The sequence below is a fragment of the Lissotriton vulgaris genome, chromosome 2_1, assembly GCF_964263255.1.
Source record: "Lissotriton vulgaris chromosome 2_1, aLisVul1.2, whole genome shotgun sequence".
Lineage (NCBI taxonomy): Eukaryota > Metazoa > Chordata > Amphibia > Caudata > Salamandridae > Lissotriton > Lissotriton vulgaris.
The window spans coordinates 1,017,835,436-1,017,862,119 of NC_141687.1; the positions used below are offsets into that span (position 1 = coordinate 1,017,835,436).

General features: G+C 45.8%; 1 protein-coding gene across 5 annotated transcripts in view; it reads left to right on the plus strand.

Moving 5' to 3' along the window:
• Positions 1 to 26,684, plus strand: part of SLC4A10 (solute carrier family 4 member 10) — a 1,035,540-nt gene that overhangs the window by 992,296 nt on the left and 16,560 nt on the right. For all 5 annotated transcript variants that reach the window (XM_086956614.1, XM_086956617.1, XM_086956615.1 and 2 more), the window contains exon 23: positions 24,603 to 24,670. In XM_086956614.1, coding sequence (XP_086812740.1) covers positions 24,603 to 24,670 — 68 coding nt within the window. The remainder of the gene's footprint in view (positions 1 to 24,602; positions 24,671 to 26,684) is intronic.

The window sequence follows — 26,684 nt, forward strand, 5'->3', positions numbered from 1 at the left end:
ATTATCCATTAGAAAAGCAACTAAAATTAAAAAAATCCACAACTTACTCAACTCAATGTAAAAATGTGGTTAGTGGGTCTGGTTCAAAATGAGTGGATACTGTGTGGGATGATTAGGCCCTATGAGGTAGTGGCGCTCACTAGTAACGGTCTGTGTTTGACAGTACTTGACTATCTAGATATGGTACTCAGGGAGGGGGTAATCATCCAGTACCCCTCAATAAAGATCCCTAAAGATCCTTGACAAAATGCTAACAAGCCCTAGCACACATATACAGCCTGTTTATACACATTAATGGTGCAAACAAATTATAGCAAACAATCAATAATTATGTGAGGTTGTTGGTTTAATGTTCATTCCAGTTGCTCCAGTCAACACATGTTTAATTGTTATGGGAATAGGACCTGCGACTTCCTTAGGGCTGTATCAATTTTGTAGACTGTGTTCTGCCTAAAGAACTTCCTGCCGGTTATACTTCCGTCCCGGCCGTAATTAGGCTGGGATAAGATTCAGATTTCCCATTCCTGGTTATAATTTGTCCAACACTCATGATGATTCTGTGTCGTGTCAGTGGTCCCATGAAGTACAAAGCTGTGAAAATGCGCTTGTTAGCGCCCTGAGGTAGTATTATCCATCCTCGGCTCCACGTCTGGCAGGCCAGAGTGACTGTTTGTCAGTGCTCTCCAGTCTATAAGATGTCAGCTCATATATGATACCAGTTTAAACCCATTACACTCCAATATTGACACTGGTTAGATGATCATCTTTGTTCATCTGTGTACATTCAGAGTTGAGCAGGCCACACTTTTACACTTCCAGTCTATGGGTTCGTTATCCACAGGCTGTCTGTTAGAAAAGACACCGGTGTGGGTCAGGGTTTCAGGGTGTCTTTTTTTCTTTTCTTAAGTCTTCAATGTATCTTCTCTTCTTTGTTCTATTGGTTCCTCCAACATGTAGGTTCACTTTCCGGTCGGAGCAAGTGTTGAAATTGAAGATTCCTTCTTGGCAATTAGGAGTCAGGTAGAAAAATTGACATGGATTAACAGATTATAGGTTTATTGTAGCGGTTGCAGGTTACGTAATATAAAACCCCAGCAGAAGAAGCATCCTCTCTGCTCAGCCAACTCTCTCTAACTGTCCATCCTTCAGTCACTCACCAACATTCTGTAACATCATACTGGCTGAGCAGGGAAATGAAACAGGGAGGCTATGCACAGAACGCATTACAACCATATCAGATTATAACAAGCAGCTCCATCTTCTTCATGGTTAGTGCCAGCAAGCAGGAGAAGCAGTGGCACTCCTGCTGGTGGCTTATGACTTGTTTCTGATTTCCTCCTCTGGCAGTAGGGACTCCACCTACACAATGATGCCCCCAATGGTCTTCATGGCTCCTTTCTGCCATACAGGGGTCACAAATAGGGGTGACAGTGCCAATCAGGTCAGATTCTCTGGGTGACAGCCCCAACAGTCTGAGTGGCCAACTGCTGGCATACAGTGATCACAGCCACGGGTGACCACCTACAGGCTCAGTTGCACAGGCTACAGCAATAGCTGTCTCAGTGGCAGCGGGTTATGGCCCAAATAGCCCCAGAGGCCCCCTCCTGGAACACAGGTGTCACCGGACAAGTATTTCTTGGCTCCTCAGTAATGGCCTCTCACCCAGATAGGAGACTAGTAGATCTTGCTCCTCAGTCATGGTTCCAGCAGCAAGAAATCTTGGTGATCTTCCCTTTCCTGAGGAGACAGTGGTGCTCAACAAAGTATGCTGCTCATGCGCCCAACTTTATAGTATGAATCCAGAAACATATATGATTTAGTGTCCAGTCTTTGACATTTGTGTTGGGGGTGTTAGCTCATTTGAAGTGTTTTCTCTTTTGCAATGGCCTTTGTTAAAGGGATAGTCTTCAGGTATGTCTCCAGTTCTGAGTGACCCACAGCACTGGCTAAGGAAGTAACCATGGATTGCACCTGGCTGAAGGCCTCCACTGAAATATGCCCTATAAAAGTTCAAAAGAACCAGCCTTCCTCTCTATCAAGATTCCCTAGTTGTGCCAACCTCATTAGTCCCACCATCTCCCTGGCAATGAGCCTAGGCCTCATTGACCAGTAACTGTTTGTTTTCCCACCCCAACCCTCAGGAATGTCAGCAACACAAATTCTCTCGTGGGATGCAGTCCTCACTTCTCGGACATCTCCAGGCCAGAGTTTCCAAAATGGGACCCACAAGCCTCCATGTTATGTACCAACAGCAGGCATACATGCAACCCAGAGCACCCATGCATGCATTGCACACTGTCCTGCACTTTATGCAATCCATGGAGGCCAAAACTGAGTTCAATATAGAGCAACAGAACTTCACACAAGTGGGCCAGTACATTGCACTCTAGTGACACAAGTCACATTGCTGATTCTACTGAACACAAAATACGTAAGCTGCTACTTCCGTGCTTATGTAATTTAATTCCAGGTAAGGGCAGGATCCTTCTCAAGGGTAACACTTGAAACACCCCTCCATGTCTAAGGAGGCTGCATTACCCCGAGATAGGTCTAGGTCATGACGCATGCGCACAATCCTTGTTCGCCCATGACAGAATATAAGTATCAGCGATTCAGATATTGATGTACCTGGTATACTTCCATCACCATGCAGGGTACTTTTCCATCCCAACACTATTATTATTATTGTTATTATCATCATTATTGAATTCCAATATAGCGCATAACTACCCCTAGGGGTTCCCAATCACTTTAGAAGCAGGTAGGGGAACTTAGACATGGGAGCTAAAATAGACAAGTGCGGCTTCGCAGGATCTCAGGGAACATGTTCCAAAGTTTGAGACCAAGGACAGAGAAGGAATATCCACCCATCTGAGTGCATCTGAATCTAGGGACAGTGTAAAGGGAACAATAGCTCGAACACAGAGTGTGGGAAAGGTGGCAGGGAACCACCAGTTTGTCAGGTGCCGAGGGCCAGAACATGAGCTAATTTTATGCATGAAGCAAAGTGTTTAACAATTGATTTGCTTGTCTATTGAGAGTCAATGTGGAGGAGGCCAGACACAGAGGAGTGTTTGGGAAGCAGCTGGCAGCGGTCTGGACCACTTGGATGCGTCTTATCACAGCCTCATCTGCCCCTAGATGCATGAATCTAGCCTTGATAGAATCTTGTCCTGGATGACTGTCTTTTGGGCAAAAAAAGGAAGAATCCCAGGATCTTTTTGAGCCATTTCATAATAGCCAAAAATGTGGAGGCTGGTTTAGCCACTTGTGGTTTCACGGAGAGGGAGGAGTCCAACCACAGGTAAATATTCTCCATCTTGTGGGTAGGTTCATGGTTGTACCAATGTCTCAACCCAGTCTTTCCACAATAAGAGACTTGGACTTAACAATAATCTGTGGACTTCTCACACTCCTCCAATCTCTGCTACGAAGATACCTGGCCCCTTGAAAGTAGTTCTTGGAAGTCTGCTATCGCTACTCAGCCCAGGGAAGTTGGTAATTATTTTCTTAGACACAACATATTCAAAGAATGTGAAAAGGATTAGACAATGTCACTCTGAAGAGGCTCTAAGCAATACATATTGGTAATAACCATCGCTGCCAGACCCCAACTTGAAAATTGAAGAACATTTTATATATGAAGCATCAAGTGTCTCAGGCACGGAGAATGAGTATAATGAACATTGACATCAATTGCACTGTGGTGATTGCAGGCCTATCAAACACACTTTAGAACATCCAAAGGGATTTAAAACTCCATCCTAAGCGGGCAACCGTGACAGCTTATCAGGTCCCCTGTCATGCAAATACACCTCTATAGGTATTTATTTATAAACTGTACAATTAATTAAAATCATTACAGTAAAAACAATCAGCGTATAAAAACTAAAACAGTGATACTAAAAGTTTCATTTTATGTTAGATAAAATTTAGCGCCCCACCCCAATGCCCACAAGATCATCCTTCACCAGAGTTTGTGGTCTGTGTCGTATAGCCTTGCGCGCCTTCATGGGGTCCCCTTTGAACCTGGGAAAATAAAGTACGTTACAAGGTGATGAACTAAACGCCCTGGCACTTCAATTGACCACCTTCGAGTAGTGCTGTCTTAAAAGCGCATGCTGGAGGTGTTTAGAGCAGCAGAGCTTTTTGGAAAGCCAGTCAGCTTTCCTCCTCCAAATTTGCGGTACCCTTCACCAGAGTTTTATTGCTTTTGTTAACAACTTTTAGGGCGATCGTGTTGATGGTAGATAAGCACAAGGCTGACGCTTCGCTACAGGACTTTATTCTATTGGTGATACAGATCGGGCACAGGAGTCGCCAGAGTTCGTTATTACTGATGGGGCAACAGCATAGAAGATGCAACAAGGATTCCCTCCGATAGTGGCACAGTCTACAGTTTATGGTTTTCCCCGGACTGGCCCATGCGGTGTTAAAATCAGCAATTCCTAATATGGTTAGTCTCATATAAAGTATTTTCCTTTGGGCCTGTGGAGTGAGACCCTCAGTTATGTAAGGTTGTGCTTCGCCTGCCGTGTCGGTATTATTCAGCGGATCTAAGTGGGCGCTTGAACCGAGAGATTTGAGATCAAAATCAAAGGAGGTTTCTCATACTTGTTTGTTTATGGATCTTTTCCAAGTGTTCAGGGGGATATCCAGCCGTGATATGCTTTCTTCCTTGATCTTCAACGTTTTGAGCGCTTTTCCTAGGCTGGTGTGCCAGGCCGTACTTGACCCCTCAAAGATAGATCTCAGATGATATTTTAGATAATTGACCGGGCCCTTAATATCCTTAAGTATAGCTTCATGACCTTCCCTTGCATATCAGGTCTGACCTCGCTAAGCCTAACTCCAGTCTTAGCCTTGCTTTCCTAGCTGATCTCAGAATGTGTAGCACTGATTTGTATGCCTTAACTTGGGCTGAATTGACGAAAGCATCCTGTAACCCGGGGAAGGCCAGGTGACCTTAGCTAGTAGGTGGTAAAAGTTTTGCTTTCAGGACAGTTAATATTGGACCAGCAGACTGGCTAATCAGGTGGTGGCTTAGTTGTTTTAGTAGGTGTGTGACCTTACTGGCCTTGGAGCTCTGCTGTTCCAGGTGGGCCTTCTCCTTGACCCGTTCAATCAGCAAAACCCATAGATAGTTGTATGAAGCCACTGTATTAATTTGCAAATTTACCATTAGCCAATGTGTGTTCTTCAGGTGGTAAGTCCCAAAAATGACAACTGTGGTCTTTCCCTGGTTAACTGTCAAGTTGTTGGTATTATGAAAATGGTTTTATGCATTTAGGGCTCTTTGTAAGCCCAACTTCATGTGATCCAATATAGCTGTATTGTCGGCATATTGTAGCACCAGTAACCTCACGCTTCCTAGTCTAGGGGCTACTAGACTGGCTCCTTTTAGGGCCACCCCCAGGTCAGCAGTATATAAATTAAAAAGGATTGGGGGCCAACGCGCATCCTTGCTTCAGCCCGATCTCCTTGTTTATTTTAGGGGACACTTTGCAGCCACTAGTTTTGACCCGCACCCAGGTGTCTTTATAAAGTGATCTAATTGCCTTCAGAAGGTTTGGTGGAATGCCCCAATTCTCTAGCTTCCACCATAATCTTTTGCAGACGACTTTATCGAAGGCTGTACTGTAGTCCAAAAAACAGCAGAAGAGTGGAGGGTGATTCTTCAAAGTTGCCTGGGGTGATAAGTATGCTAGCGCCAGTACGTTGTCCAAGGTCGATGACTGTGACCTAAAGCCAGTCTGGTAGAAGGGTATTATACTTTTCTCTTTGGCCCACTTCCCCAAATCCTTCAGTAATAGGCAGGCGTAAGCCTTGGCTTCAAGGTCAAGCAGGACGATAAGCCTGTAGTTTGATGGCTTTAGGCGATACCCTTTTCTGGAAATTGGGACCAATATTGAGCCCCTCCAAGAATCAGGGGTTGTAGCTGTCAAGAAGGTGTGATTATAGAGTGGAGTTAGGGTTGCTGGCCAGAAATCGGGGGCCATTTTAATGACCGGTGCTAGAATCCCATTGGGCCCAGAAGCCCCATCATTCTTCATGTTCTTAATAGTCTTAATGACCATTTGGGGTTTATCCAGGCTGGTGGTGTGCAGTGTGCATCAGCCAGGGATCTGTTATTCATAGGTGAATTGCCTGAGCTAAGGGTCGTGTCTCCTGGCTTTATGCTGGCATGCTGGGCTCGACCCTCCCTACGGCTAGTTCCTTCTGTGCAGTCCGTGTTGATAGGCGCGGTTGCATATAGCTGCTTCACATATAGCATCCAATCTTTTTCAGCTAAACCATCTTCTCTCGGGACCCCTCAGCTGCTCAGCTGTTTTATGTGTCTCCATAAAACCGGTGTATTCTTTTGCTTAAGCAGGGAGAAGACTTTGAGCCATTCCCTTTCCGTATTGCCTTTTTTGTGTTCCCATAAATTCTTCCTTAGTGCTACCTTCAACGATGCAAAGGATGGACCCTCTGTGTGCCTGCCCCCTCTTTTTTTTATTGTGACGGCCTTTCACAGGAGCTGTTTGCATTCTTGTATTCCTTTGTGTGGCCATGTGCTTCCAGATCTTATTTGCCCATTGGTCCTGGGGCATTGAGACTGGGGGTTCCCAAACTTTGCTTGTAGTTCCTCAACAATGTTCTCCCAGCCGTTTATGGGTGGGCATGAAGAAGACAGACACCCTTCCTGTTTCTGTTCCAGTCATGTTTGGAATGTATTCCCTACCTTATCGGACCATGTAATCCTCCTCAGGACATGTGTCCTTCATCCCCTCTTGACTCACCCATGGTTTGAAGGATGTTGGCTGACAGGACTTCCAGCTGGATCACCATCTTAGTGGCCTATGATCGCTGTCCGTCTGATCTTCAACTTCAAAATCTTCCAATCTGGCTGCCATTCCTTCACTGGCCATGATGTAGTCGATTCTTGAGGAGTCTCAGAAGGTGGGCTGGGGCTCCCAAGAGTTCGAACTGGCTTTTTTCAATGCGTGGGTTGAGGTCAGCTTATGATTGTTGAGAAGGATGTGGAGGGGTGCTGCCCTGCCTTGTCCCCAAAGAGGGCATTCCTGGGCTCCTCACTAGGGGGGCTGCCCTCCTTTAATACGCGGTTGTGTTCGAAGAGTCAAGTACTCAGCCTTTTGAGGCTGCTATCTTGAGCCCGGCATGGAGCATAAGGTGGTGCGTCCTGGATGGTGACATGATCAGTGCTGGGGGTATCATTTTTCCTAAAAAATTATCATATCAAACCCCTTTGTTCGGCATCATGCGCCATTTCATTTAGGCTGTTAATAATTTGCTCCTTGTGCTCATTATTGTCCTTTTGTTGGAGGAGTGGCTAATGGGACTTTCCTCTGGGGTCGTGTGCAGTCTGCCCTTTCTTTTGGGCCCGATTTGCTCGATGTAGCACTGGGATTGATCTTTCAGCTTCCTGGCCAGGCAACTGCACAACTGCTCTAAGTCCCCTGTGACCTTTGTGCCACTTTGCAGCTCTTTCTGCTCTAGCGCTGCAGAGGGTGCTAAGGTTGCAGATACTCCTTTTGTTGATCCAGGGGTACTGGTGGAGTGATGCCTTTAGAGACTTAAGAGTTGCCTTAAGAGTTGCTTTGGGGCGTACTTGTGTGCGATGCCCCCGGTGTGTGGTTGTCCCACCCAGGGGGTGAAAACAGGGAGCAAATAGTGCAAGGATGCTGACAGAAAGAGGCTGGTCCGGCAAGCGGGGCTCACAAGGCGGGTCACAGGGTACAACTGACCTAGCCAGGCCGCCTCGGTGAAAGCTGCTGGGGGCACACACTCACTGCGGCCGCTGCCTAATGGCAGACACATTTGCCACTGTTGTCTGCCTGTTCCCTGTTCCGTTGCTGAGAATGACCTGTATCGTGTTGGGCCTTGCTGCTGGCTCGAGTGGCAACTGTGTGGCACATTGCACTCTGAGTCTGGCGTGCTCAGCCGCTCTCGGCTGCGAGCAGCTGTCCTGATGTTGTTTGGAGACCCCCACTCAACCAGCGCAAAAGGCTACAATCCGGGGTCCGGGTGGGAGCTGAATTAAAAGTTCTGAAGAGCGGTGGTTAAACGGAGGTAAGGCGTTGAGCGTCTTCCTCCCTTGCTGTCTGCTGCTGAGTGTGAGACTGCGAGTCTGCGGTCGGCGTGAAGCTGCGGCCTGGAATCAATCTGAAAATACACCTGAAACACCAATAACCTTCCAAGATAAGTCTGTAACCAAATAAAAATCAAAATGTGCAACTTCCCATCCCTAGAAAATTAGTACACCTTCAACACTTGGGAGCTTAAAACCATAAATTAGTGTCACATTCCCTTCTTCGCCAGCATGATTCTGAGACAACTTTATCAAAGCTCCAAACATGTTTGAAATGATCCTCAAGACCAGAGAATTTAGGCTGTATCTCTCCTGAAAATGTATGAATATACCAACATTTAGATAACTGAAATGTCATGCTTTCCATTCGGAGGCAGGCTGTGCTTTTATATTTTAAACCTAACTACCTTGATTGTTACAACACATATAAACTGACCACAGTCTACAATTCAACATTTTATCATGATGTTTTACAAATGCCCTTAAAATAAAAGACACTAACAAATAACCTCCTACTACTATAAGGACTGATTTAGTAGAGAACTGGCCTGAAGCTGAAATTGAAATTCTAGAATGATATCTTAGAACTCTCTGGAAACGGTAAGAATACAGAAAATCCTACTAGCCAGAGATATTAACCTGTAGATAAATGGATCTGGCGTAATGTCAGCCATAGATCTATTAAAAACATAAAAGCCCTGGGAGCCCTAACAGTCAACCTGCCTATGAACACTGTTCATATATCAGTCAGTTCAAATACCTTTTTTTTGATTGTGCAACCATGAATAGCCATTATCATTATATTTAATTACATAGAATACAAGCAGTTAATCATCACTTACCCAAATGTTAAGGAGCAAATAGCATGCTATCTTAATGCCACCTGATCTTGGAACATCTTTTAATGAATGATTGAAAAATCCAACTAACTCTTTACTGCTTAAAGGAAAAAGCAAAGGGATTACGCGCTATTCCCATTGCACCCCCTTTTTTTCTGGCAAAGATTCTTTGAACCCCAACACACAACCTTATTCACTGCACTTCTGCGATCACCCCGGTCAATCCTCATCTAACCATGGTATCGTTTCCATCTTACATATGCATTAGGATCCTCAGCAAGACCTGAGGAAACTTAAATTTTGCAAGTGAGTGAAGAGTAGGTGGGGGGCATTACCAAAAGCATACTGTAGATCCACCAGAGCGAATTACAACATATTTTTCTGTCAGAAGAGAAAATCTGAACAATTGTGCAAATGTTTCTTAAATCCAGCCAAACAGTGTGATAATATGTTATTTTCATATGGTCAGATTTCAAGTCTTGTGAGGCTCAGTTGCCCCACGGTTTTCAGGATGCAATCAATTTAAGTAATTAGGCTCCTTCCGTCAGCACTGTATCATGTTTGTATTAATGGGATCAATCCCAGTCTCTAGCCGTAAAGGGGGAATTAGAGCTATTTTTCATAATTGCATTAGCTAATGAGCAAAAATAATGACTCTAGAAGCACTCTTCAAACTGGTAAAATCCGACAAAAAAGTGCTTTCCACTATTTTTCGTTCCATTAAGGTACTCAAAGTCTTGTCTATTGTGCACATTGTCGATTTTTCACAATAAACAACCTACAAAAAAAGGAAAAGCTCAGCACCTGGTTCCCCAGAGACATCAATAATGTTAGCACATACCTCTGGAAAATGAATGTGATTCCTGGTTTCTGATATGTGGAATAATCATAAATGACCTCTTATAATTTGTTAAAGCCTGAAATCTACATGTATTATTTAACAACTCATCAGAGGAACTAAGTGCTTTATAAATTAAATTGCAACATGATACCATACACCACAACAAGATCTAGCTGCTTCCATGACATACACCAACTGGCTATACTCCCAGACCAATTGTCTTATGTTTATGAAAAATGTATACAATTTCCTCTTTTGTCTCACATCTTCAACATACCCAAATCGGAATGCTATCAACAGTTTAAATTTAGCATGCTTGCATTCTTTGTTGTAGGAATAATCTTGGTAACCCCTTTCATGGAGCTTTGTTAAGTAAGAATTAGGCATTAATGAAAATCCACTCATCCAACAAATTGTGGCTGGATATCAACTGGACTGGTTGCCTAGTGTTATGATAATATAAGTTCGAATTAAGTGCCAATTTATAAAGCACTTGGATAATTTTATCTAAGGTATTATCTGGCAGTACCTATCTGCTATAAGAACTCTGAAAAGTTGCACCTGCTGCACATCCTGGCACTTCAGGCCTAAGGACTTTGCCTTGCTTCAAGAAATATTAAGGAGTGGACCCCCGAAAGCTACAGGTTAATAGACCCCCCCCCCTGCATCATATCCACCAAGAAGTACCCATGTTGGAGTGCGTCCATTGCACCTTTTAAGGGTTTTATCAAGTACATTGTGGGAATTGTAGTCTCAACATTCCAAGGAACATATCAGATCTTCTAAACCCTTGGGTTGGTGTTCTGGACACTTTGAACCCACAAGAGGAACTTCAGGAGGAAGTTCCAAAAGTTTGAAGTTTGGAGCAACCTTTGTAAAATGCTTCATAAGGTTATCAGTGCTACACAAACAAAAGATGGACCAAATGCTGAATAAATCATACATTCATACCCTGTCAAGAGATCTGGGTTAAATCCATTGTTCTTTTGCTCACCATGCCTCCCCAGTTTAGACCAAGCCATATGCAAATCAGTCTTGACTCTGTGCCTCATGCGAACAGTTCAGAATGAACTGCCAAGCTAGGTCCTCCCTGGACCGTAAACAAGCATCCTCGGACCGGTTTCTGGGTATTACCCTTCATCAGCCAGGCTGGCTTGAATCCAGTGGCACAGTGAGCAAGAGACCCACATCTGGGCATACCCATCCCTCATAAAGTGAAAAGTGCTACGCAAACAAATGATGGACGGAATGCTGAATAAATCATACATTCCCCCCATAGTCAAGACATCTGGGTTAAATCCATTGTTCTTTTGCTCACCATGCCACCCCAGTTTAGACCCAACCATATGCAAATCAGTCTTGACCCTGTGCCTCATGGGAACAGTCCAGACCGAACTGCCAAGCCAGGTCCTCCCTGGACCTGAAACAAGCATCCTGGGACCGGTTTCTGGGTATTACCCTTCATCAGCCAGGCTAGCTTAAATCCAGTGGCACAGTGAGCAAGTGACCCACGTCTGGGCATACCCATGCCACTTAGGGTGAAAAGTGCTATGCAAACAAACGATGGAAGGAATGCTGAATAAATCAACATTCACCCCCAGTCAAGAGATCTGGGTTAAATCCACCGTTCTTTTGCTCACCATGCCACCACAGTTTAGACCCAGCCACATGCAATTCAGTCTTGACCCTGTGCCTCGTGGAACAGTCCAGATTGAACTGCCAAGCCAGGTCCTCCCTGGACCGGAAACATGCATCCTGGGACTTGTTCCTGGGTATTACCCTTTATCAGCCAGGCTAGCTTGAATCCTGTGGCACAGTGAGCAAGGGACCCAGGTCTGGGCATACCCATCCCAAAAAAGTGCTACACAAACAAATGATGGACAGAATGCTGAATAAATCATACATTCTCCCCCTGTCAAGTGATCTGGGTTAAATCCGTTGTTCTTTTGCTTACCATGCCACCCCAGTTTAGACCCAGCCATATGCAAATCAGCCTTGACCCTGTGCCTCATGGTAACAGTCTAGACCAGGGGTACTCATAGTACGGCCCACGGGCCGCCAGCGGACCTGCAAGCCTTCCTTGGCGGCCCGCGTACCTTGCAAACAATCGAACCTGTGCTAAAAAAATAATTTATTAGTGTTACCAAACACCGCCGCAGCAGCACTTGACTCAGAGGACTCAGAAACTGATAATCATTGCTCCCCCGGCCCCCACAGAGCAGAGTGGAGATGCAGGCGCACTAAGAGGTGAAATATGACAAAGCCTCTGCTCTGTGGGGCCGAGCGAGCGGTGATTGTCAGAGTGGAGATGCATGGGCGCTACAACAAAACCTCAAAAACATGTAAATGGTCTTTTAAAGACCTGCCAAGTACTTTGGTGCGGCTGTCTGTGTGTGCGCGCTGAGGAAGCTGTCTCAGACCGGGCTGAAGGCTGACACAGACAGACACACACACAGTGGGATGACAGAAGGGGAGGGAGAGGGAGGGCAGGAGGGAGAGAGAGATGGAGAGGGAGGGCAGGAGGGAGAGAGAGATGGAGAGGGAGGGCAGGAGGGAGATGGAGAGTAGGAGGGAGAGAGAGATAGAGAGGGAGAGAGAGGGGAGGAGGGAGGGAGAGGGCAGGATGGACAGGGAGGGCAGGAGGGAGAGAGAGGGCAGGAGGGAGAGAGAGGGCAGGAGGGAGAGAGATGGAGAGGGAGGGCTGGAGGGAGAGAGAGATGAAGAGGGAGGGCAGGAGGGAGAGGGAGGGAGGGTAGGAGGAAAGAGAAAGATGGAGTGGGAGGGCAGGAGGGAGAGGGAAGGCAGGAGGGAGAGAGAGATGGAGAGGGAGGGCAGGAGGGAGAGAGAGGGCAGGATGGAGAGGGAGGGCAGGAGGGAAATAGAGGGCAGGAGGGAGAGAGAGGGCAGAAGGGAGAGAGAGGGCAGGAGGGAGAGAGAGAGGGCAGGAGGATGAGAGAGGGCAGGAGGGAGAGAGAGGGCAGGAGGGAGAGGGAGGACAGGAGGGAGAGGGCGGGCAGGAGGGAAAGAGAGGGCAGGAGGGAGAGAGAGGGCAGGAGGGAGAGAGAGGGCAGGAGGGAGAGAGAGGGCAGGAGGGAGAGAGAGATGGAGAGAGAGTGGGAGAGGGCGAGGGCGGGCAGGAGGGAGAGGGAGGGCAGGAGGGAGAGGGCGGGCAGGAGGGAGAGGGAGGGCAGGAGGGAGAGAGAGATAGAGAGGGAAGGCAGGAGGGAGAGAGAGATAGAGAGGGAGAGCGAGGGCAGGAGGGAGAGAGAGGGCAGGAAGGAGAGAGGGCAGGAGGGAGAGGGAGGGCAGGAGGCAGAGAGAGATGGAGAGGGAGGGCAGGAGGGAGAGAGAGATGGAGAGGGAGAGAAAGGGCAGGAGGAAGGGCAGGAGGGAGAGGGAGGGAGAGGGAGGGCAGGATGGAAATGGAGGGCAGGATGGAGAGAGATGGAGAGGAAGGGCAGGAGGGAGAGAGAGATGGAGAGGGAGGGCAGGAGGGAGCGAGAGATGGAGAGGGAGATAGATGTATGTATGCTGGGTCTGGTAGCTCAGTGGATGAAGGCATCTGCTGCAGGGACCTGTGTGCAACCTCATGGTCACAAGTTTTCGTTTTGCTTTAGCCTCGCCCCTCCCCCTCTGACCCCACCCCCACCAGTGCAGCCCTCGGCCACAAACCACACTGTAAATTTGGCCCCGAGAGAAAGTTTGTGAGTACCCATGGTCTAGACCGAATTGCCAAGCCAGGTCCTCCCTAGACCGAAACAAGCATCCTGGGACCAGTTTCTGGGTATTACCCTTCATCAGCCAGGCTAGATTGAATCCACTGGCACAGTGAGCAAGGAACCCACATCTGGGCATACCCATCCCACTTAGGGTGAAAAGTGCTAAGCAAACAAATGATGGACGGAATGCTAAATAAATCATACATTCACTCCCAGTCAAGAGATCTGGGTCAAGTCAATAATTTTTTTGCTCACCATGCCACCCCAGTTTAGGCCCAGCCATATGCAATTCAGTCCTGTGTCTCATGGGAACAGTCCAGATCAAACTGCCAAGCCAGGTCCTCCCTGGACCGGAAACATGCATCCTGGGACCGGTTTCTGGGTATTACCCTTCATCAGCAAGGCTAGCTTAAATCCAGTGGCACAGTGAGCAAGGGACCCACGTCTGGGCATACCCATCCCACTTAGGGTGAAAAGTGCTACGCAAACAAATGATGGACGGAATGCTGAATACATCATACATTCACTCACAGTCAAGAGATCTGGGTTAAATGCATCTTTGTTTTCCTCACCATGCCACCCCAGTTTAGACCCAGCCATATGCAAATCAGACTTGACCCTGTGCTTCTTGGGTATTACCCTTCATCAGCCAGGCTAGCTTGAATCCAGTAGCACAGTGAGCAAGGGACCCACGTCTGAGCATACCCATCCCACTTAGGGTGAAAAGTGCTACGCAAACAAATGATGGACGGGATGCTAAATAAATCATACATTCACTCCCAGTCAAGAGATCTGGGTTAAATGCGTTGTTGTTTTGCTCACCATGCCACCACAGTTTAGACCCAGCCATATGTAAATCAGTCTTGACCCTGTGCTTCATGGGAACAGTCAAGAACGAACTGCCAAGCCAGGTCCTCTCTGGACCGGCAACAAGCATCCTGGGACCGGTTTTGATATTACCCTTCATCGACCAGGTTATCAGGTGCATTGTGGGAGCTGTTGTCCCAGACCCCAAGAGGGAAACCAGAACATCTGAACCCTGGGCTGATGCTTTGGACCACTTTCCAGCATCAAGAAACACTTTTGGAAGTAAGTGTAAAGCGCTCTTGACTTTGTCCCGAACCAACAAGACCCTTTTTAACCCTTTCAGCGCTATTTGCTTTCAAGTGCTAGTTTTACTTTTATTCTTTAAACGTTCATATCTTTGGTTCCCTACATTTGATTGTTTTTTTTGTTTAGGTGTCTATTTGTTCATGAATATATAACATATGTTTATAAATTGGTGTTGGATTTTCATTGTGTGTTGTTTCTCACTTATTTAATGTATTGGTGTTTTAAATAATTTACACACCTGTCTCCTAAATTAATCCTGCCTGTGCATTACCAGTTTCCAAGGGTTGAGCAAGGGAATAATTTATTATGCCCTTGACTGACTGATTTATTGTATTTGTGACCTTATAACTAGTGGTAAGACACTACTTATAACTACTACTTACCCACTTTCCATCATTTGGTGTTCAGGGGTGATGATACGTTCTTGTGTTTAAATAACACTATACAGTAAATTAAGTTAAGATCTTTAAAAAATCCACTAAATTGATTTAGAATAAAACTTTGGATTCTTACATTTTTTAATCCATATTTTTGATTTTTCAAAATGTGTTCTATTTCTTATTAGTAAAGTTTCTGTGACCCAAAACTAAGGATACCATGGAGCTAAATCAGGCTAACCTGACAAAACTCAAAGAGGCTGAGGTTAGGGTTCATTGTAGATCTAGGGAGATACCCACTCCAAATTAGATTAGGAAGGCAGAGTTGATTAGATCCTTAAGTCCTCGGCAGGAACAGCTCCAGAGAGTGATGGGGAGGGGGACAATAACCACACCAACAACCTCCAGGTGGTGAATGGTGATGTCTCATCCATTTCTTTTAGCACCAGGTTCATACTTCCAGCTAATTGAGGGAGTTGAGTCTTCCATACACCAGAACCAGGGCTGTCCCTTGCAGAGAGACAGCTTTAGGGTTAGTTAACATCCATAGCTTTAGAAAAGGAGAAACTGGAACTAGAAAGGCAGACGTCGGAGGAGGTGAAAGCAAGAAGAAATGGTGGCAGCATAAATGAAGAAGATGCTGAGATGCCCTGTGTTGGTGGCTTTGGTTCCAGGCTTCCCAAGTGAATAGTTCCCATTTATGGCAAGGGGGCAACATAAACAAATGGCTGACTACATTTGAAAGAGCCCTTAAGATGAAAGGGGTCCCCACTAAATATTGGGGCTCACTCCTGTAGGAATAGATTCCAGTAGCTGGGAGGCATAGGCTCCTGATCCTACAGGGGGATGAGGCAGAATCATACCCACACATGAGGAAATATCTGGTCAAGAAATTTGGTCTGACCCCAGAGCATGACAGGGTGAAGTTCAGGGACACCCACAAAGTTAATGCACAATCATTGGGTGGACCTTGTGAAAATCTCAGTGAAGGCACAAGAAGGCTGGATGGCAGGTAAAAAAGTGAGTACCTATGAGTGGATTGCATAATTTATGTCTTAAAGACCACATCCTGACTCACTGTGTACAAGAGAAGTTATGCTAGTATACACAAAGCTGACTAGCCCCAGAGAGCTGGGGGGTAAGCTGATGAATGGTTGAGATCCCAGGGTTTAATCAGCTCCAGGGGGGTGACCAGAAGAGGGGAGGACAGGCCCCCCACCCCCCTCCCAGGGAATATAAGGTAAAAAACAGAAAGAGTTCTCCAAAGACCCACAAAAATCTATGCAAGGATGGGGCCCGAGCTAATCCAACTTCAAGGGGAAGGGGTACAGGGAAAATATAGTAGGTTCTTTAATCCCTCAAAGGGGGTAAGTGCTATGACTGTAATCAGCCAGGGCACAAGAAAGGAGATGCTGTCTGCACAAAGAAGTCACTACCTTTACATGTATTCTTTAAAACTTCATATCTCTCCTACCCTACACTGGATGTTTGTCCCTTTGGTGTCTATTTGTTCATAAAAATATAACACTCTTTTATCAATTGGTGTTGGATTTTTGTTGTGTGCTGTGTCCTAATTATTTAATGTATTGGTGTATTTAAATGCTTTACACACCTCTCTCCTAAGTTAATACTGCCTGCTCGTTGCTAGCTACCAAGGGCTGAGCAAGGGAATAATTTATTGAGACCTTGACTAACCCTTTTATTTTATTTGTGGCGTTATTACTATTGGTAAGTCACTACTAATAACCCACTTTCCAAAATCAGGCATATTGGTAAATCCAATGTGCAGAGGTGAAAATGTGTATTGCAAAGTGCTAAAGTGTTAAATGTGAAATAGTCAGCTTGTAAAAAACAGCCATTTGTCAACAACAGAATGCAAATCTTTTAGTACAGAGCAACTGCAAATGTTTTTCCAGAACAAATTTTAATTGGATCTTTATTAGCTTCCTCCATTTGTTCAGAATTCCAAATGAAAAAAATTGGAAAAAGTTAGGCAGCAAGGGTATTTGAACTGACATCCTTGGCGTTGTATTCCCCAAAATGTTTTGCCTTCAATCCTCCTGTTTACTGAATCTGTTTTTCTTGGCTAATGTGTTTATGCTCTCTCCCTAAAACATGGTTAAATTGCATAACAATTAACAAGCACATTTATTTTACATGTTAGGCCTTAGTAAATGGTACTACTTGTACCTAGGGCCTGTAAATTCAATGCTACGAGTGGGCCTGCAGGACTCATCAAAGTAGCCTTTCTAAACATATCGCAGGCCTGTCACTGCAGCCTGCAGCGCAGTTTTAAGCTGCAATTTAGACCTGGCAAAATAAACTTTTAGTCAGGCCTAAACCTTACTTTTTAATACATACACGTTACCCCTAAAGTTGGTCCTAAAGGTTCATAAGTCAGGGTGCATTGTATGTGAAAAGTAGTAAATGTGTGCTGACGTTTTGCAAGTCTTTGTAATGAAAAACTCCTAAAGTTGTTTGCCTCCACTCTAAGACCTATCTCTCTCACATGAGGGTACCTTATTTAATTTAATAAGTGATAATATTTGATTGAGAGCAGATAGAGATAATGGTACTTACAATGAAAGAAATTGTAATTTAAATTCCTCTTTAATGGTAATTTTGGATTTTGAATCACAATTTCGAAAATGCCACTCTTAGAAAGTTGGTAATGTTGCCAACATGGGATATATTTAAACGTGTCCTTAAGTAGTCAATTTACATTCGAAAATGTATATTGCTTAAACAAATGATATTGTGTTCAAAAAGATTACACAAGGGGTTACAAAAGTAAAAGGGTACTGATGACAGGAATAGTAGAATCTTAACAATGACATTTCACTAGTCATCGGTACTCAAAAGCCCATTTCCCACACGTAAACAAAGTAGGGATTATCCTAGAATCTTTGAGACCATCATCAGGACAAGATGTTTCTGAAGATCCAAGACCCACAGATACAGTAATGAGGGAAATTGTGCAGGAGTGACAACCGCAGATGGATTGTAGAATGTAGAAATGACAAACATATTCCCTATCAAGACATTCTTGTCTTAATCTGTGTTGCTAGAGTGTAAGCAGTGCTAGGCTTTCAAGTAAAAAACCTTGAGAAAATGCACAGTGGATGCAGGTTTACTGGTTTGCCTTTCACGACGTGTTTGGGTTAATTAGTGTCACAGTTTGAAAGAAGCAGTGACTGCAGTTACAATCGGCAGTCCTCGTATGGTTACCACATTACCTGATGCTTACCTAGCCAGGTCTTGCATCATGCATGAAGCACTTTTTTCCTACACTGACAGCAGGCATCACAAAAAGACTAAAATCAATCTTCTCTAAGTGAATTGCCCTTGGACCATTGGAAAATATGATGATTTGCACACCTTCTGACTAAGCATTTGACAAACACACACAACCTGGCTCATTAGTGACCATTTAAGGCTACCCTTGACCCAGCTCACAGGGCCAGTCGCTCCACACAACGCACGGCTCCCCGTGTGTGACCAGGGCTCCTGCCCTTCACCGCTGATGCCGCGAGTTCGCCGCTGCACCCGTATTTCTGAGTATTGTTGTTGAGTGCACCCAGTGTTTTTTACTTGCATTGTGCCCTGTTTATTGCCTGTTGCCAGTATATTTTGTGTTTCTCCGTGACTGTTTTTCCAGCTTCTCTGCCCCCCCACTCTCCGCTTCCCGCCGCTGCTCCCCTCTGCCCCTTTTTCTACTGTGCCACGCTCCCTCGGTCGCCCATTGGCCACCCCGCTCCCGCCTCCCAGCTGCTCCTCCCTCCCACTTGGCCATTTATGGAGGACGCTGCGCCGTGGTGAGCTGTGCCCTTGACCCTGCTCGTAGGGCCGGTCGCTCCACACACCGCACGGCTCCCTGTATGTGACCAGGACTCCTGCCCTTCACCGCTGCTGCCGCGAGTTCGCCGCTGCACCAGTATTTCTGAGTATTGTTGTTGACTGCACCCAGTATTTTACTTGCATTGTGCCCTGTTTATTGCCTGTTGCCAGTATATTTTGTGTTTCTCCATGACTATTTTTCCTGCTTCTGTGCTCTCCCACTCCCCGCTTCCCGCCGCTGCTCCCCTGCGACCCCGCTCCTTTTTCTTCTGTTCCACTCTCCCTCGGTCGGCCATTGGCCATCCCGCTTCTCCCTCCCACTTCACCATTTATGGAGGACGCCGCGCAGAAGCTAATGCGGACGTGCGCAGCGGGCACGCCAAAGGCAAGCCTGTCTGCGCCGGTCCGCGCCTGGACCGCGCCCAGCCCCAGAACCCCTGGCCCCCGCTGACACCAGGACACCCGACTAAGATACGACACCGTCCACCTCATCGTAATCAACACCGGACGACCAACCGCCTGCTACCAAGCCACCCCAAATTGCACCCACAGACCCTTCACCTGTCAAGCCTGCAAATTCACCTGCCTTCGACCCCGCCTGCCAAACCAAACACCAACAACAACCACCTTAAGTGCATCCTCCTCAACACCCACTCCGTTCACAAGCACGCCTTCGAACTCTGGGACCTCCTCGACACATCAGCACCAGACTTCGCCCTCCTCACGGAAACCTGGATGAACGCCTTCGGACCCCAATCTCCACCTCCGGACACCAAACCAGCGACCCCCACCACCACCCTCAGCGTATGGACCCCCATCAGCAGTAAAGACACCATCCACATCATGAACTCCATCCACTCCGGCTCTCCCTCCGATCCATGCCCCCATCACATCTTCAACAAAGCTGACACCATCATCGCACCCCACCTTCGGAACGTCATAAACAGCTCCTTCGCGTCAGCCACCTTCCCTGATAGCTGGAAACACACAGAAATCAATGCCCTTCTGAAGAAAACCACAGCGGACCCCAAAGACCTCAAAAACCTCCGCCCCATCTTTCTTCTCCCCTTCCCGGCTAAAGTCATCGAGAAGACCGTCAACAAACAGCTAACCGCATTCCTCGAGGCAAACAACTCGCTTGACCCTTCCCAGTCCGGTTTCCGAGCCAAGCACAGCACCGAGACCGCCCTCATCGCAGCCACAGACGACATCAGAACCCTGATGGACAACGGAGAAACAGCCGCTCTCATCCTCCTAGACCTCTCAGCAGCCTTCGACACCGCCTGCCACCGCACCCTAATAGACCACCTCGACAACACTGGAATCCAAGGAAAGACCCTGGAATGGATCACCTCGTTCCTCTCCGGCAGAACCCAGAGAGTCCGCCTCCTCCCATTCCGCTCCGAGGCCACTGAGATTATCTGGGCCGTACCCCAAAGATCCTCACTCAGCCCAACACTCTTCAATATCTACATGTGCCCCCTCGCCACCATTGCACGCAAACACATCAACATCATCTCCTACGCCGATGACACCCAACTGATACTCTCCCTCACCAAAGACCCAGCCATCGCCAAAACCAACCTTCAGGAAGGTATAAATGAAAGAGGTAGCGGACTGGATGAAGCACAGCCGTCTGAAGCTCAACTCAGACAAGACGGAGGTCCTCATCCTCGGACAATCCCCATCAGCCTGGGACAACTCCTGGTGGCCTACGTCGCTGGGCACCGCACCGACACCCACGAACCATGCTTGCAACCTGGGATTCATCCTGGACTCCTCCCTCATGTATGTATGTATGTATGTATGTATGTATGTATAGGCATTTATATAGCGCACTACTTACCCGTAGGGTCCCAAGGCGCTTCGACCGCTGCAAAACCCTTCCTGGCTTCCCTGAGAGATGGTCCCTTAATGGGTATCTCCAGGGTGAGAACAGGCATCCCCGGCGGTCTGGTGGGGCCGTTAGTGAAGATGAGGCAAGCTAATACCCAGAGTTGCCGAGTGTGATCGCTGATCAGAGTGGGCACCGAGGCGAGAGAATTATCGAGTCCGCTGACTCTGGTCCAGAAACCTGCCGCGCCGGGAATCGAACCCTGGTCCCGGGCCGTCCTCTGCTCTCGGGTCTGCCGCCTCTAACCAGTGAGCCACACTACTCATGATGACCAAGCAAGTCAACACCGTTTCATCCTCATGCTTCAACACCCTGTGCATGCTCCGGAAGATCTTCCGATGGATCTCCACCGAAACCAGAAGAACAGTCACCCAGGCCCTCCTCACCAGCCAACTGGACTACAGGAACGCCCTTTACGCAGGAACCACGGCCAAACTTCATAATCGTCTCCAGCGCATACAGAACGCCTCCACATGACTCATCCTCAACATCCCTCGCCACAGCCACATATCCGCCCACCTAAGAGACCTCCACAGGCTCCCCGTCAACAAAAGGATCACGTTCAGGCTGCTCACCTACGCACACAAGGCGCTCCACAACATACGCCCCGAATACCTCAAAAGCCGCCTTTCATTCTACACCCCCACCCGCCAGCTCCGCTCCACCAGCCTCGCCCTCGCCACCGTCCCACGGATTCGCAGAACCACCACCGGAGGAAGATCATTCTCCCAATTGGCAGCGAAGACTTGGAACTCCCCCCCAAACACCTACGACTCACCCAGGACCATCTCACCTTCAGGAAACACCTCACGACCTGGCTCCTCCCCCCCCCGAGCGCCTTGAGACTCTCACGGATGAGTAGCTCGCTCTACAAATGTCTTGATTGATTGATTGATTGATTGATTGATTTATTCTCTGAATTGTATCCAAATCCTAAGAAAAGAGGTAACCAATCAATTTAATGAATATAAATCACCCCCAAGATGCCAGCTTCAGGCCTGCAGAAGAAGCATAAACTGTGCTTGCAAACTTCCAAAAATAACTCTTTAGCTACCTAGGCAGAGCCAGTACATAGCTTCTGATCCTTTGTGATACTTGAGCTTTCCACAGTATATCATGCTGTTTCTCTGGTGTCAAGAATAGCCTTAGATTGGTTGCACATCTTCTCAAATCGTTCCCCAAAGAAAGGTGAACTAGTTCACGCAAAGTCATATAGAGTTCCCCAAAAAAATAAGCATGCACCTTTGGAGTTCAATATGTATAGGCCCCCATTGTCCCACATTTGAATGGTATATCAATTGCAAATTCAAATATGCAACTGTGACATACAAATCTATATCTGACTAAAGAATGAACTACATAGACGGAGATGTCATACTTTGTTGCATTGCAATAGTCAACTGTGGCGATCTCCATGGTCAGGTTAGAATGATCATTTCCAGGTCGTCCAACAGGGCAGGAATACATTCAAAAACATATTGCTAAAAGTGTTTATTGTGACATAATTCAACTGTGGTAAAGTGGACGTGTAGTTTAGCTTCAAGACCAAACCCCAGGTTGTGAGCATTTGCAGACGGTGTAGTTGACAAGCAGACTCTAAAAGTTGCAAAGTTCCAGTAGGAAAATCTTAGTTTGAACACGTTAAGAAAGAGACAGTTATGGTGCGATCAATTGGTGAATACTTATACACCATTCTATTTATTAGTGTGTATCACACTGGAAACCCTGAAGCTCTTTTGGGGTTGTCCAATTTTTAAGAAGGTTAAATCATACCACATATTGTCCACATGCAGAAATTACGAGGTGTAGTGTTGTCAACCTATTCCGAGTTCCATTTCTTGGGTTGTGATGACTAGCTAGGTTCTAAGATATGAAATATTCCAGATTTCCAAAAGACAATTTCTGCCATGTATGATCTGGTGAAATTGGGGTGGGAAGAAAATGCTCAATATGAATTGATAACTTGATATTTACCGTAGACATAATCTTTTCAGTTGGGTAGGACAGGCCAGATAGTCGATCATAGTTTTACAGCATTTACAGCTCCACATTGGGCTTTGTAAGAAGTGAAGTAACTAGAGGATGTTTGAACGGTAGGACTTCACCAACTTGAATTGGAATGAGGCAATGATGAGCATGGTAATGAGCTGCTTGAATACTTGTTAAAAGAGTTTGATGACCTTTGTGTTACAGACGTGATGGTGTGGGTCTGTGAACTTTAGGGTGTTGATAAATAAATCATTGTATTGTGAGGCAAATGAGCATCAACCTAAGGAGATGCAGCTATATTGAATAACCTTGAATGCCAAGTTCTAAGCTCTTGGACCAGTAGTCCAGAAGGTCTACTCGAACAAAGATCCTGGATGCTTGCAAAAACGTGCACCCCCAGCAAGGCAGGACGGTCTAAAGGTATTTTGGCATTGAAGGAAAGGAGCATTTTTTGTGCCCCTCTGCCCTTTTTATCTTCCAGACCTGCTGCACAAGTCTACTGAACTTAGGGACTGATTGACAGAGGTAAATTACACTTTTGAGTGTGTTTACTGCTTTATGTCTATTCACAAGACATGAGTGTAAATTTACTACAAAAGTGTAACTTACACTTGGACTTTGTCAATAGCCAAATACTCAGAGGTGTATCTTACTCAAAAGTTTATAGCTCAGGCCCTTCAATTTGGCTGAGACATGTAAGTTGCATTTTTGGAGTAAATTTACACTTGGAATTTGTGAATAGCCTATTTCTACCAAAAAATGGAGATTACTAAAAAGTTTAAATTATCTTCGTGACTCAGGCTCTATGTGTTGAACTATCATTCAATTTGTACCTGATCTACATTTGAACATCATAAACACAACATCAGAGACCTGGCTAACCCATGTCACAGACTTTAGAGTACCTTTAATGGAGCCTGAGGGCAGGTCTCAACCATGTTGACTTCAGGTAATGTCCGAATACAGAGCTGTTCAGGCTGCCATTTATGTTAATGGTAGGGACCGAACAATACTGTACAGAGGGTCAAAGCTCTCACAAGAATTGGAAACTAAAGGGCATATTAGCAAGCAGCAGCGATAATTATCGCTGACCACTGCTAGCGTGAGGAAATGTATCGCCCGCTATCGCTGGCGATCATCTCCATGTTAGCGTTGTATTAACAACGCTAAACGCCATGAAGATAAAAATCCCAGCGACAGCGGGGATTATCGCCGTTTTCAATGGAATATCGCTGGTTTTCCAGCGATATTCCATTGAAAATGGCGATAACCTTGCTGATAGGGCAGGACAATCTTAGCCATGTAATCCACCTCCCATTGGATTACATGGCTAAGTACAGGTCACAAGCAGGCGTTAGGAAAGTAGCGTTAACTGTGGTTAGCGCTACTTTTCCTAACGCTCTGCTTATTAGCGAGCAGCTTGATAATAGGAGAAATGTCGCTTAGCGACATTTCTGCTATTATTTTGCCCTGGAACGCCCACTTTGCATCTCATTAGAGATGCAAAGCTGGGCATTGTTGACAAGGGCGCAAAATCAGCAAAACACGCGATAGTGTGTCTTTGCTGATAGGGCGATGAAATTATCATCGCTTTTCGGCCGAAAACGGCCGCAAAAGCGGCGATAATTTCAAATCGCCTGCCTTGCTAATATGCCCCTAAGTGCCTATGTTACCATACTGGCTATGAATGGAGTGAAACTCTTGGTGCTCTAAAATATCTGACAAAAAAAATATATACAGAAATTAATACACAAATGCGTACAATCTGGTTCTATTTGTGTTTGTGTCAGGAATCTAGATACAAACTTCTGTGCAATAAAAGACATGTGGCTTACAGGTGTATATTTGAAATACATTATTAAAATGTATCTGTATCTCACACCTGTTTTCTCTTGTCTTAGGAAGAGCAAAGTATCCTAGCCATGGAAGATGAAGCAATAGTGCACTTGCCCCTGGAAGGGCATTGCAGGTAAAAAGCAAATAGTGCATGCCATATCATATTGTTGCAGTGTGCCTTGAAAGAGATGCCATAAGTGATGGATGTAAGATATTTTTCTAGCACTGACATTGGCATCTTTGAGACTGATGCCAGCATTAAATTAAAAGATAGGAAAAATATTGCAGAAATAGATGTGACATGTTTGAGAAGACAAAGCAGCATTCAAGATCCAAATGTCATGACAATTCACATCTCTGAGGAGGAAAATAGAGGATGTTGAGCTCTTCCCTATGACTTTGATGTGCCTAGATCTGCAACACTTGATACCCACAGTTACTTTGCATTTCTGTCAATGATTTCTGGGGGCTGTCACAGACTTTTCCAACAAGATACTTGAGGCTGCTGTTAAATAATGTTATTAGTTGGGGCTATGAAATATCAAAGTTCATGCATGTATATTGCCTTCTTTTGGCTTTCTTCTTTCAATAATCGAGATGTTTTAAATGTGCTTTAATCAAGAATGAAGGACAGTTAACTGGTAAAAGTTAATTTGTGCTGTCTCTACAGAAAATTATTTTCTAGCAAACACATCCTTCAGTATGTTAATGATAGTGTTGCAGTTACTGTCCAATAATTTCATAGTATGCCTTTAACAATATGAATGTGTAGGCAATACCACTTCCAGTGGCCATTAGAGCAGATACCAAGCACTGCAATAACTTTCATGTCCCCCTTTTCCTAGATTACTTCCCCTAAGAGCAAAACCCACACTTTTCCCTGAATGAAGGAGTATTCTGAAACATGTATCCATCTGCAGGCATGAGTTACAAAGAAAGACAGGGCACTCCAGGGAAACAGCTGAGCCACCCCTGCTTAGTAAGGAGTATATCAAAGAGTTCACATATTTTCCTTTTACTATTCGCTGAGCTTGGGAATTGTACAACACCTACAAGAGAGAGGCACCTCACAATGTGGAAAAAGATGTGTAAAGAGTTCCCGGACATGATATAGGATGATTTGCTGCTGGTGCTAAAAAAAACTTTAAGTCTAGGTGACAGAGGAACCTAGCGCTGAAAGAGATCAGATACAAGTACCCTGGCACGGATGGGCTGCACCTCAGGGGCTAATGTTGGGGACCCCAAAGATCTTGTTGTTTCCCTAGGATCATGACTTCAGTTTTGTCTCCATTAAGTTTGGGCAAAATATTTTGCATCCAAGATGCAATTTTCCTTAGACCAGACTGAAGAGCAGATGATTCAGATTCCTTAGATGAAGAGTGGGAAAAGATTACGTGTGTGTCATCAGCATAGGAAAATAAGGACCACCCAGCCTCTTCGGCAACATCTGCCAGAGGGCGAATGTAGATATTAAACAACAAAGGACTCAGTACAGAACCTTTAGGGCACACCATAGGGTAACAAATGGGTTTTAGAGCTGGCAGTGGAAGAAAAAACCTGAAACATATGGTTAGTTAGAAAAGAGTGGAGCCACTGTAGGGCTAAGCCCTCAAGACCCAAGTACTGCAAGGCTCTCAGCAGAACAGTGGGTGGCACCGTATCAAATGCGGCACTAAGGTCAAGTAAAATGAGGGCCACCGTGTCACCTCGGTCCAGTCGGTGCTGCAGCATTTTGGTGTCTCCTAGTAGGTAGATTCAGTGGAAAATCCAGCTCTAAAACCCGATTGGGAGGTATAAAGAAAGTTCTGAGACTCAACAAAGGAGGTCAACTGGGAGTTAACATGTTTTTCAAGAATTCTGGAAAAGGCCAGGAGCAACGAGATAGCACAGAAATTTGAAGGCTTAGTTGGGTCAGTGTTGGCTTTCTTTAGAAGAGGGAGTACTGTGGCATGTTTCCATTCTGGAGGAACAAAACCCTTTTGTAAGGAGGCGTTGAGAAGATACATAATTAATGCGCGTATAGGGGACTCAAGTTGTTTTATCACTGAGATAGAAAGTAAATCACAAGGGGAACCAAATTTGATTTTTAACAGAAACTGATTGAAAGAGCCCACTTCCAGTAGAGACCAAGCTTCCAGCTTGGTAAT